This window comes from Pollicipes pollicipes, unplaced genomic scaffold, assembly GCF_011947565.3.
Source record: "Pollicipes pollicipes isolate AB1234 unplaced genomic scaffold, Ppol_2.1 Scaffold_6686;HRSCAF=7923_pilon_pilon_pilon, whole genome shotgun sequence".
NCBI classification, from domain to species: domain Eukaryota; kingdom Metazoa; phylum Arthropoda; class Thecostraca; order Pollicipedomorpha; family Pollicipedidae; genus Pollicipes; species Pollicipes pollicipes.
In genome coordinates this window covers 34,285,747-34,298,518 of record NW_023596921.1, presented here as the reverse complement: position 1 = coordinate 34,298,518, position 12,772 = coordinate 34,285,747, and the positions used below count along the sequence as shown (strand labels likewise).

The 12,772-nt window shown below is 58.6% G+C and overlaps 1 protein-coding gene across 1 annotated transcript in view; it reads left to right on the top strand.

The window, feature by feature from the left end:
• LOC119108218 (serine/arginine repetitive matrix protein 1) overlaps positions 1-12,772 on the top strand; it is a 61,137-nt gene that overhangs the window by 30,130 nt on the left and 18,235 nt on the right. Inside the window, exons 9-12 of the mRNA XM_037231801.1 lie at positions 4,712-4,867; positions 5,585-5,599; positions 8,687-8,845; positions 9,307-9,390. Of these exons, the coding sequence (XP_037087696.1) occupies positions 4,712-4,867; positions 5,585-5,599; positions 8,687-8,845; positions 9,307-9,390 (414 nt within the window). The remainder of the gene's footprint in view (positions 1-4,711; positions 4,868-5,584; positions 5,600-8,686; positions 8,846-9,306; positions 9,391-12,772) is intronic.

Sequence of the window (12,772 nt, the reverse complement as noted above, 5' to 3'; positions counted from 1 at the left end):
GGCTCGCGGTGGGTTGCTGGGGCGCAGTGACGGGTTGTGTGCTGGCGCCGGGCGTGACGCAGTGACGGCCGGATCGATGACGAGGCGGCGGTCAGTGGCAGCGCAACCGAGACGGTATTGTGCAACCCATCGATTGGCTGCCGGGTCACGCTCAGGTGGTCACGGCTGGGCCTGTTTGAATCAATCTACGGACTCGCCGAAGTTTGCTGGTCAGCGGGCGAAGTGTGGGCGAACGTGTCGAACAAACCGAAAGTCTTATGTTAGCCCTCAAGTACAGCCGCATTTTTTCCATGAAATCGCGAATAATTATTAACGTGCATACCCTCAGCGATGCCGGCTACGGCTTCTTTGGACTCGGTATACGTCACCTAATCGTACCTGATTGGCGACTTAGTACACTGTCGGTGCGCTTGCTAATGCTCAGCCATCAGTATGCCGATGGTCGCGTGCTGCTATGGTAGTTTGCTGTTGAGTTTAGCTTAATTGGCCGACGGGAAAGGTGTCTAATGCAGCGCTTGTCATGCTAGACGCGCGCACTCTGGTAAACTCGAGGGCCCTCCACCATCCTGCTGCAGGCCCACTGCGCCACGTCCGGAAGCCGCACCACATGCGTCATCACGGAAACCGGATCATACACAGCCGCACTTAAGTGCTACCCCTCCGCCGACACTACCGTCCGCATGACTTTCGGGTGGCGGGCGGGAGTGAGACGCGCTGTTTCCGACAGCTGGCGGTACAGGCGACATGCTGCCGTTGTCCCAACGTGCCGACACTACCGTCCGCATGACTTTCGGGCGGCCGGCGGGAGTGAGACGCGCTGTTTCCGACAGCTGGCGGTACAGGCGACATGCCGTCGTTGTCCCAACGTGCCGACACTACCGTCCGCATGACTTTCGGGTGGCCGGCGGGACTGAGACGCGCTGTTTCCGACAGCTGGCGGTACAGGCGACATGCCGTCGTTGTCCCAACGTTAGCCGCTGAACAAACGGGCGCAGGGCCGATCGATTTACGATGGGGGCTATGGGGGGTAGATTAGGCGGCGGAGGCCATGTAAATAGCCTGAGCATTATTGTCTCGGCCAGGTCCCAGTAATCCAATATCGGTTATCTATGGTCCAACGCTTCTCATTGTAAATATATGTTTGGAATAGCCGTATGGCAATAAATCTGTCTCGTATTGGTGGGTATTACCTATGGTATTAATGTACTATGTTCGCACCTCTCGTAATCCTGTTTTTCGTCGCAAATATAGCACGCAGTCGCGTTTATTGCATTAGCATTCATTCGTGGAGCTTGTGAACGAGCAGGGCCCTGGGATTTCATAGATGGATGCTGCCCTCCCTAATGCCGCACTAGTTAGTACTTCCCTCACTGACATAGCTCTATAACAGTTATCGAAATAGGTAGCGTTAGTAATTCCCTCACTGACATAGCGTAAAGTGCCTAATAGTTATCGAAAATAGGTAGCAAGTAGCGCAGTAGCTACTGAACAGCATACTCACCGCGAAACGTTGAGCTTGAATATCTCCGGCTGGATTGTTTTGGGTCTGCTTTTTAGGAAGTCCCGCATTGGAGAGCAGCGAGTTTTCGTTCCGCCAGCCCTCCGCTGTGGCGCTTGTTGGACAATGGATGGTTAAGCCAGACTGAACTGGGCTTTACCACGAGTGAAAAGTTTCCGAGACGAATCCGTCATGAATCGAGTTGCCCGAGTAATAGATTTGTACGAAACATTAGCAACAACTTGAAATCTGATAAAACATGGGCCCTCTTTCCTGATAGCCTGGCCACCTGGCCCCAAATATGGCTTCTTACGGAGCTAGATGAAGCACCTGTCCCATTAGGATGGCTGCCGGCCGTGCCCGATCAGGCTCTCTCGGTAAAGTATCAGTCACATTGCGATGGCAGCTGGCCGTGCCCGATCACATTGCGATGGCAGCTGGCCGTGCCCGATCACGTTGCGATGGCAGCTGGCCGTACCCGATCACATTGCGATGGCAGCCGGCTGTGCCCGATCACGTTGCGATGGTAGCCGGCCGTGCGTGATCAGGCTCTCCCCGGGGGCTGCCTGATTTTCTGACGGCCTGAAAAGGAGTCCTCGTTTGCTGCGTTCGACACGGCCGACGCGGCGCGGGCAAGCGTGCGCGGCGTCCGGTCACCAGAAACCCGTTCTGTGCGGGTCAGGCCGTGTCGTTCATCATGGGCTGGGGGAGCCGACCGCTGGAAGCGGCCCGTAGATCATGAGGGGGGGGGATTACTCATCGGGATTTTCTTTTCTGGGATGTTGATGTTGACTCACCAGAGTGTGCTGCCGCTCGACGCTCTGCAGTCGTCTGTCGTCTCAAGTCCAGGGTCAACCATTCGTCAGCAGCGGCTGTTTACAGCGTTTCGCTGGATGTCACCGATCTGGCAGGCCTCCGTCGCGTGCCGTTTCATTTAGGAGTGTCACCATCCGGTATATTTCGATGTTGATCATGCAGACGTGCGGTTAGCAGCTGGGATCAATCATAGATCTGAATGATCTGGAATCAGTCTTGAGATCATGTCGCCCATCTCCAGGGTTCACTATTGGACATTGTTAAAAAACGTTCGACCTTCGCCGCCAATCCAGGTACACAAGCCCACGCACGTTGTTAGCCCGCCATGCGTTCAAAAACACGTATACCGGTTTCGGACGTCTATCTTCAGTATAAGAAAGTCTACCACTAGTTCAGGGGATCTACCGACAGTCCCACGAGTCTACCGCCAGTCCCATGAGTCTACTGCCAGTTCCATGAGTTTACCGCCAATGCCAAGGCCTACCGCCAGTCCCATTAGTCAACTACTAGTTCTATAGGTCTACCGCCAGTTGCAGGAGTCTACCACCAGTTCCACAAGTACCACTAGTCTTAAAGTACTACAGTCAACCCTAAGAATCTGACGCCAGCTCTATAAGTCTGCTACCGGTCCAAGCAGTCTACCGTGAGCTTCAAAAGTCTACCGTCAGCCCCACGAGCCTACCGTCAATCACATGAGTCTATCGTCAGTCCCAGTAATTTACCGGTATCTTCACAAGTCTACCAGTCGCATGAGTCCATCGTCAGTCCCGATTTTATGCCGTTGGTCTCAACAACCTTCCTTCATCGAATCCCAAGAGTCCACCGCTAGTCCCAAGGGTCTACAGTAAGTCCCACGAGTATATTGTCAATCCTGGTAGACTACTGTCAGTCTCCAATATCTGCCTATACTTGCTTTGGATGTGCGGACGTGACCGTCGTGTTACGAAATGACTATTGCGCCCTTGGTTTCCTTATTTGTTTACTCCTCCACTGCTCTCCGGACCTCATCAGTATTCGCAGTCTCCTCTGGGCTCACGAGGCTTACCACCAGTGCCCGGACCCCAGACTTCTGACCAGGAGTCTGCACCGCAGTCTCCGGAGTCTTCTTCCGGTCGCGATGGGGAGGGGAGGGGTCGATGGTGGGTCACGAGGGTCGATGCCGACGCGGCCGTCCGCCATCGATCGCCGGCCGTCGCCAGCGCCGCCGGCGCCCGCCCGGCGTCCGCGTCGGTGGCAACACACACCCGCCCACCCTCTCACTCCCCGCCGCTGGCGCACACACACTCACACACACGCCGCGGCCGCGGCCGGTGCCTGTAGCCGGCGGCGCGCTTTCCTTTTCACCGGTCCTGCGCGCGCGGTTCGGCGCCTCTGCGTCGCGCGCCCGCGGACGTGAGAACCAGAGCGGCGGAAGGACGACGCGGGCGGCGGGACGCGGGGGCCGTGAACGGCGCGGCGACGCTGCGATGCTCCCGGGTCGCGTGCGCGGGTCGCCACTCAGCCGAGCGCAGTGTTGGTGCCGGGGTGGTGCTGTGTGGTGCGGCGCAGCTGCATGGTGAGGGGCGTCCTGTGCAGTGTTAGAGCCGTGAAAGGGTAAGTGAGCGGAGTTCGGGTGCATCGGACAGCGAGCGTTGCCAGGCGGCCCGTGGCTGGCCGCGTGGGTGCACACGTGCCGATGTTGTCCGTCCAGCAGTGGCCATTCGTACAGGTGCTTCCGGACGATAAATTACAGCTCAGCGTTTCCGTGTTCATCCGTGGGACGCAACAGTGTGCCGCCGGACAGAACAGGAGCAGGTCCGCCGGCCCGTCAGGCGCGCTGTCGCCCGCGCGCGACAGGTGGGCGTGCCTGTTGTGTTTTGTCCGTGGGACTCGACTATCTTACTCATCCTGAGTCCCTCCCCCCCCCCCCCCCTCCCTTATTACCCGTGTTCGTTGGCGAGCTGTAACAGTGCGACTTTGGGCAAGGCTTGTGACTTTCCCGGGTTGCGTCCGTCCTCGGGTCTTGTCCGTCCTCGGGTCGTGTCCAGGTCGTGTCCTTTCCCGGGTCGTGTCCGTCCTCGGACCTCGACTGTCCTCGGGTTGTGGATGCACTCAGCCTGTGGCTGTCCCCGAAACGGGGCCCTCCCCGGATCGTGTCCATTCCTGGATCGTGTCCGTGCTCGGGTTATGTCGATGCTCGGGTCGTGTCCGTGCTCGGGGCGTGTTCGTGTCGTGTCCGTCCTCGGGGCGTGTCCGTGCTCGGGGCGTGTCCGTGTCGTGTCCGGATTGTGTCCGTGCCCGGGGCGTGTCCGGGTCGTGTCCGTCCTCGGGTCTTGTCCGTCCTCGGGTCGTGTCCAGGTCGTGTCCGTGCCCGGGGTGTGTCCGTACTCGTCTGGTGACCGCACCGGCCGCCTGCAGGCCTACGGCCGGCCGGCTCCCGCTCGGTGTCGCCGACCTTGAGCGAGGTCAGCTCGGCCTCGTCGACCTCGGCCAGGTCGCACGGCTCCATGAACTCGGCCGACTCGTCCTCGAAAGCGCCCCGCCCGGCCCGCTCCGGGTCCATACCCTCGCTCGGTGAGTGATGCCTGCTGTTGCCCTGCTGACCACGAGCGCGTGCTGGCGAGGTGAAACTTCTCGACCTCCGGGCGCTCCGAGTGCTGGTGGTAAATAGGCGCCGGCGTTTCGTAAGTAATTCAGGCGCTATTGGCTCTGGAATGCATTGGATGTCAAGCGCACTGCGGCGCGCGTGGGAGTAATCTGCGGTGTTTGATGGGCCCAGGCACGCGTTCTGCCGCCCTTGACTTGTTCATGCTCTTTCGCGCCAATGGAGCGGAGTGTTTGGTCCAAACACTGCCGCCCACGCACAATGGGGTCGCGGCCCTGGCGGTATCCCAGGCCTTGTGGCCAGCAGTGGCGGACACTTTGTTCAATTGTGCCCATATTGAGGGGACACGTGCACGTAAACTGGCACTCACCTACGCAAACACGTGGCACTTATGACGCTCACCCCTCCCCTCCCCCACCTACACGGACACACACACACACACACATGCCAGGGCGGGCAAACATGACCCACTCGTCATCGCGGAGCGGAGGCTCCCGCCAGACCGTAGGATGCCTCATCATGTGGTGACGGCTAGGCGAAGTGAGTGTAAACTGCACTTTCCCCCGCCCCGGAGCCCCGCTGATCACCTCGCTGTCCGTGGGAGAGGGCGCCATCAGGCGACGCATTGTGCGCGTGCTCGCTCCCATGCCCGCACTGATTGAACCGGCCACTCCTCCCGCGGCCAGGTCCCGAGAAGGCCGGTAAGTGTGGACGCCGTGGCTAATGGCAGTGTCTGGGGTGCTCCGAGCATGGTAGCTAGTGGCAGCTCATTTGTGTAGGCCCACAGGCTCAGCCGGCGAAAATGCAGCCCCATTGAGGCGCCGTAATGCCTCTCGTTGTGCGGTCTGCCATTTCTTTAAATCGTGTGTCCTCTGGCACGGGGCGTTGAACCCAGGTCCTCATATGCTGCCCACTAACGCAGCTTTATGTGAACTTCTCAGCCAACTTCTGGCACGCACTGTCTGCCAACTTCTGGCCAAAATGTTCGAGCGCACATAGAGAGAGTCTTCTGGCCTTTCCGCGGCACTCGCCGGCCGAGACTGAGACCTTGCCGCTGCTGGGTCAGACCCGCCGGCCACTGCGACTGGTCTGCCCCAGCAGTCCGTGTTAAGCCTCGTCGCCTGACTGGTTTGCCACCGCCTGCGCTCGCGCCGCCAGCCGGCCGCGAGCAGAACGCACGCCCGTCCGCCTGCTCTCGTCCGTGTGCGCACCCGTGTTGTCGTCGCCTCGGGCTGTCCACTCACCCCGCCATCTGTCGCCGCTTTCAGTGGGCGGGCGCACCCTGATCCCGGCGCTCCGGCCGCCCCACTCAGGTACGGTCTCGGCGGGGGCCGCTCTGCCGTCCTGAGGCCGGCTGGGGGTGGTGGGGAGCCCCAACGGTCCCCACGGTTGGACCTGGAACGCAACGCGCCACCAGGATGCATCGCGCTGCATGGTGTCCTGCTGCTGAGCATACTGCTGCATGCCTTTACACGTTGTGGCATACTGCCGCGCATGCTGCTGCCTGTGTTTCCGTGCATGCTTCCGCATGTGCTGTGGCACGTACTGCGGCACACGCACCGCCGCATTCGCTACTGCACGCACGCCGCACATACTGCCGCACACGTGGCTACACACGCTGCCGCACATCCTGCTGCACATCCTGCCGCACATCCTGCCGCATTCGCTTCCGCGCACGAATGCGACATTCGCTGTCGCATCCTGGTGTCACGGCCGCGTCTCGCGTCATGCTCCGCTCATGGCTCGCACGATGATTGAGCTGCGGAAGCTGATGTTGCATGTAGGTCATTCGATCAGTGGCACGCCATAACTGTGGCCATGAATGCGCCTGCGTACGTGCACGGGGAAAATCGCCTCTATTAAGCTGTAGTGTGACTGTGCGACGCGCAGTGTTGTCGCCAATGTTCGTCGTACGTAATTCGTCAGTGATGATGCTGCCTCTGACAATCATGCTGGTGATATGCTGCCCTGACCTCTTCCCCTCGTGACCGGGATAAAAATAAATGCGTCCCGGCCGGCAGGTGATCCTCCGGCCCGAACGGGACGCGTGATGTGACGATGCCGTCATTACTGGTGTGACGGGTTCTGCGAAAAGCTGCTGGGACCACCCTACTATTTCTGGCATCTTGATTTATTTCGAGGGGTCTCATCTCTCGGGAAATCCTCTGCCGAAATCTGGGGTTATTTCTGTGGTCCCTGCTCCGTGATTAGTGAGCGGGTTGGCCTGGTCATCCGCTCTGTTCTCACACACGGGCATTATCATCGATGCGTGACGGCGGAAAAGATCAGTGATCACCAGCGTCGGAGGTCATTCGCATCGGGAGACCTCGGGCTCGATTCCCACCACAGACGGCTGTCAGGGGTGTCACACTCGCTTTTGGTTATGGACCGGGTCAGGTCCACAACCAAAAGCGTCCCGATCAGTCCCGGTCCGGTCAGGTCGGCTCCAGCCCCAGCTCAGCGTGCGTTAGCGCCATTACCAAACCGCGTCCAGCACCTACCCACATCACGAATGCCATCTGCTGCGTTCGTGTGGGCCGATGCGCTCTCTACTAATTCACTCACTTCTGCACGCCGCCGCCAAACGCTGCCAACAATGGCCCAGACCAGGAACGCGGTCAGTCCGGTCGTAACGGCCATGGGCCGCGGCCCAGGCGTGGGAGAGCCGTCGTCCGCGATGCGGCGGCGCGTGACAATTAAAATCGGCCGCGTCACGTGGGTGTGTCGGCCGCTGGTGACCCGCCAGCTGCGGCCCCGGTCAGTCGCAGCCGCGCCCCGGCCGACCCCCCCCCCCCCCTCCCCTCCATCCCTCGCCGCGGCAGCGCCCGCAGTTACTCCACTCCCGGGCGAGTGTGAGGAGTCTGGAGACGGTAGGTGATGTATCGGTTAGAGTAGTGGGGGAGGCCTTGAAAGCGTCTGGGCTGAGCCTCATGCAGTTCTTCGATTGGGGTCTAAACTGCAAAACGTTTTCATTATCAATTTGGTTTAAACCTTTGGAATTCAAACACCTTTTGCGAGCGCAAGAGAAGTCTGTCAATCGAGCTTCGACAGATGAATAATTGGTGAACACTTATCGCACGACACATTGTCCAACAGTATAAACTATCGAACTTTGAACAATCCCCATGACGTCCTAAAATAAAAGTGCTTTGGCGGGTCGGCATCTAAAAATACTCCGCACTTTTACGTCAGCTAGAATACGGTGCTCTAAAAGTTTGAACTCTGTGACTTTTTTTGTCCAAAAGCTCGCATACCTTAAGTGCTAAGACACCCGCACTGGTCTGGCGTCTTCATGGCCCTCCTCTCGGCGGCGTCACCACAGCCGCTGACCTGCGCCCGCACGCACTCAGTCTACTTACCCGGTACCTGCTAGAGCGAGGGAGCTGGTTGTGTAATCCTGCGCACCATGTCGGTGACTCTGTCGTTCCGGAGACACGCGATCATTTTTAATTGCTGCAAAAGCACCGGCGGATACAGGCCGGAGTTCGCCGTCGCTGCTCTTTCACAGCAGTGACGTTACCTCGCGTCCTCCGTGGTTTGCAGGACGGCGGTTGCGGTCACGTTCTGTTTGCAACGTGACGGAACGCGACCCCGTCGGTATTGCATGTTAAACAGATGATACCTCACTCGTCTGCAGTGCATTTTACGCATCACCTTGCCTATAATCGGGCTCCACCTCCAGCACTGACAGCCTGAACCGCTATGATTTCTCCCGGCAGACAGGAAGTGAGCGTGACGGACTGCCACCAGTGACGTCATATGACGGCTAACCTGCCGTCCTCCCGCAGGCTCCGCTCCGTCTACGGCTCGTAGCGGCAGCAAGCAGCCGGCCGCCGTCTCCAGGCCAGTTCCGACGACGGCCGCCAGGGCGGCGCTGGACACGCCGGCGCGCCGCCACCCGGGCGTTCTCGCCAATAAGACCAACCTCGCCAGCAACCACAGCCAAGGTATACTGCTCTGTCTTGACCTGCAATTGCCTCGCTGTCAGCCGACCTGGACCTAGGAGTGACCAGCGTTTTTCTGACCCTGACTTGAGATTGACCCGCAGCCTGTGCGTGTCTTCGACAGCCACTCCCGCCGTATAACCCAGCGGCTGATATTGCTTCAACACAAACTCCTCTACCGTTTGCTCATTTACGGCGCACCTGGTTCTGCTCATTTACGTCCTTCATACGCGTTTGTCAGATGGCGTGGGCACCACTAGAGCAGCCATATATTGAGGCTCCGCGTAGGCAGCGGTTAACTCGTCCTGGAAGCTGCGAGTTAACCGCTGACGTCACATCTCCCTGGTGCGGCGCACCACTCAGGGAACGTGCGTGTACCGGACCATCCATTGCCAGAAAACAGAGCTCTGCATCTTGCAGTGGGAGGAAAAGTGCTCAGGGCTTTTGCGATGGTTTTGTTTCAGGAACGAAAACGACCAAACCTCCCACGAGGACACCGAATAGCTCACGATCTCAGAACAAAGTACAAAGCAAAACTGCTACCAAAGGTAGGTGTCGCATTGCTCTCTTTTCCTGCCTGGCCGAGGCCGAAGGTCCTAGCTGCGTGACACTGGGCTCAGAATGGGCCAAAAATGGGAGTGGCGCGTTCAAAACTACCTGTCATTGTTCCCACAACCTATGGAATTGGTCCAACCTATGGAATTGGTCCAAAATTTATCTGAAAACAGGACCTAATATGCTTCGAGCATCTTCCTTTGTCTACAGATGAGTTGGTCAGTTCTTGTTGCGTTTTATTCAGCCCATGTGGAATCGTCATTTTTTCATGACGCTGGTTACTTCTTGCTGCACTGTACCCTAACCTCTTAATTTTTACGTAATACGAATGCCAAAAGCGCAATAGGATCGACTCAGCTCTATCTACATGGCCGCCTATACCTATTCCAATATAACGGTCTGCTATGTAGCTCATCCGACGGCTAACGGCCATATTCACTTCAATACGATGGAAGTGGCTTGATTTGTTCCATCGGATTATTTCAGCCAAATGATACATATTCAGCAAAATCGATCATTGCAATGAAATTCGTTTGACTGCACTACCATTCTATCGTTCGCCGGAAGACTCCAACCTAGGCGGGGTTCTCACTGACCACTCTGACAGAAGACATTGTTGCACGAGATACACGGCTAGCCTGCACATCTGAGTCAGTGCTACACGCCATGCGGCGCGGGCACGCTGTATCCGCGTTAGAACATGGGAACTCATCCTTGGAAACTACCATTTGTCCGACTGTGGGCAGTGCCATCTGTTGGTAGACTTTCATCGTAGCATGGTTTTGTTTAGCTCCGCTAGGTGGTGCACACGGACTGTAGACACCAGCGTTCAAATACACATGGACGGCGAACGGCTGTTGGACTGGCGTCGGTTGAACTAAATGCCATTTCTAGAAAGGTTACGGTGCATCAGTTAACTGGTCCCTCTGCACTGCCGTCAGTGACTACCTGTTCGAATTGCCTGCCATGGCATGGGCTTAGTCTGCGCGCTGCTGGTTACAAGTCCTGATCAGTATTTTAACCACCGATCTACTTGAGAGCGTTGCTTACGATCTTGACATGAGAGCGTTGCATGTCGTCTCTCCCCGTTACTATTAAGGGCGTGGAGCGCGGCTCCAGCTCAACTGGGAGGGACAAGGCGGAAGGATTTCATAGGGGAGCCTCTTGTGAGAGGTGGAAGGAATGGTAACCCTCGTGACATCACCTGCTGGTCCGCTGCCCGTTGGCCCTTCCCTGCGCCTCACGACCGCTTGACGCACTCTTTCAACCCCGGTGGTCGAAGGGTCTTGCACCAAGTTGGTGCAGAGTTCAGAATGGCGCAACAGTGATCAGAATGCCGGGGGCCTGAAGCCTGTAAGGTCTGTTGTTCACCGCCTTGGGGGGAGGGGGGGGGGAGGAGGGAGTCCGTTGCCCCGGATCCGCCAGCGGTCGTGGGTCTCCGTGTGACGTGTTTGCACACATGGGCGTGAGCCCGAGGCCCAGCCGCCTCACTTTCTAACGGCGACGCTGAACTGGACCTCCCGGCCCGGCCCGACCCGGCCCGCCGCTTTTCGCTGTCAGGTGCTCTCACTCTCACCAAGGCCCGACCACCGGCGCTCCGGTGGACTCTGGCTCAGACATGCTGGGTGACCCCGCGGACCAAGTGTGACCTCTGGTGACCGAGCGTGACCCTACTGACTCAGCATGATCGCGTTGAAGTTGGTGTGAATCTCCATGACCTGACGCAACATTTCATGACCCGATATGGCCTAGATTATAATTTTCGTCGTGACTAATTAATTTTAGTGACCAGGGGCAGGCTTGTCTGACCTCTCCGGTCTTGGATGACCTCAACGAGTCAGGTGCCTTTGAACACCAATATACCCGTGGCGGGCCGTTTACTTCCGTCGATTGTTCGATTTTTGGGCTCCTGAAACCTTGTTTCTGGCTCTTTTGGTCCAGAAAGCTCCGTGCTCAGGAAGGGTATTCCAACGTAGCCCTACCTGACCTGACCTGAACACAGTCGGCTCCCTGGGGCTGTGGTCAGGTCAGACTGTCGACTACAGTTTTGCTTGGCCCGTTCGCTCGTGACATCCGCCAGACAACGTCTTAAGGACCGCGGATGACAGATCTGAACACTTAACGCAATTGAATTCCGCCTTTTTATCGGCCCGCTGATGTTGTTAAAAAGCCTGAGTTAACGATCGGCTGGTTTTTGCTCGCGACCGTCAATGAAAAAAGTTGAGGCATGACAGCGCCCCCGCCCCGTTACGGGCGTCTCCTCAATTCCTCGCTGGAATCGCAGCCGTGTTTGCAAACCTTACGACGTGAGCATGGCGTTGCCCCATGCGGAGTGACATCACTGGCCATTACACATCATTTACCGGCCATTCTGGCTTCCTGTTATCCAATTGGCACGCTCACTCTGGGACAAGCAGGCCTCTAACTGAGAGCGATGGCGTGCGTGCCGGGGCAGCTGAGGCGTTTTAGCTGTCTCCGGACGGCGTAGGACGGAGGCGCACGTGCCGTCCTTGACCAGCTGCGCGTCGGCGCCATGCAGCCCCGCCCCCCCCCCCCATCGACAGCGCCCCGCGGCGCGCAGGACATGACGGAGGGCTTATTACTCTCCCGCTGGGCGCGGAGCGGGCGCACTCGAGCGCCGGGCGAGCGCCGGCGGCGCCTGACCTTTCGAGTGTTGTCCCAGCCGGGTGGCGGCGCGCGCGGCCGCCGGCACCGGCACGTAACCGGGTCAGGGGAGCTGGGCGGCCGCGGGCGCGGCCCGCTCCGCCGCCGCCGCTGCTGCCAGGCGGTCTGGGGGAGGACGTCGCCGGCGGTTCCCAGGGAGATTACGGCAGCTCTGCAGCCGTGTCCCGGTGCTGCGGTGGGTCGGGTTTGCAGTCGATCCGCGGCCGGGCATCGCCGTCAGGCCACCGGAAAAGCGCGGCATTACTGCAGCAATCCGGTGATGGCGATCGGTGCGGGGTCGAGAGGTCGCCACTTTCTCCTCGTGCGTAACATCGGTGGAGTTAATTTTGGTGCTTAGCGACTCCTGCGAGGTGCGACTTTAGTCGGTTCGCCTACAGTCCGAGAGGCGTGTTATGTTGGGCTGTCCTACACCAGGCGGCCAGCGGAGGGTGTCCCACACAGAAAACCCAATGTAATGCGGCTGTGATACTTTTAGCCACTGGACCCAGCCCGCCCACCGGCATCCTGGCTGAGCGCCACACAGTCTCGGCAGAGCCATTAACGTGCGAAATGGCACCGCCGTGGCCCCGCAAGGCCACGAGACCATTTGAGCCTGCAATCTGCACGAACCTAACGCCACATGCAAGCGAGATAGGCGGCGCCTATCTCGCCGGGTGCGGGTGGCTTATGAATGGGCAAGCCTGAATGCAC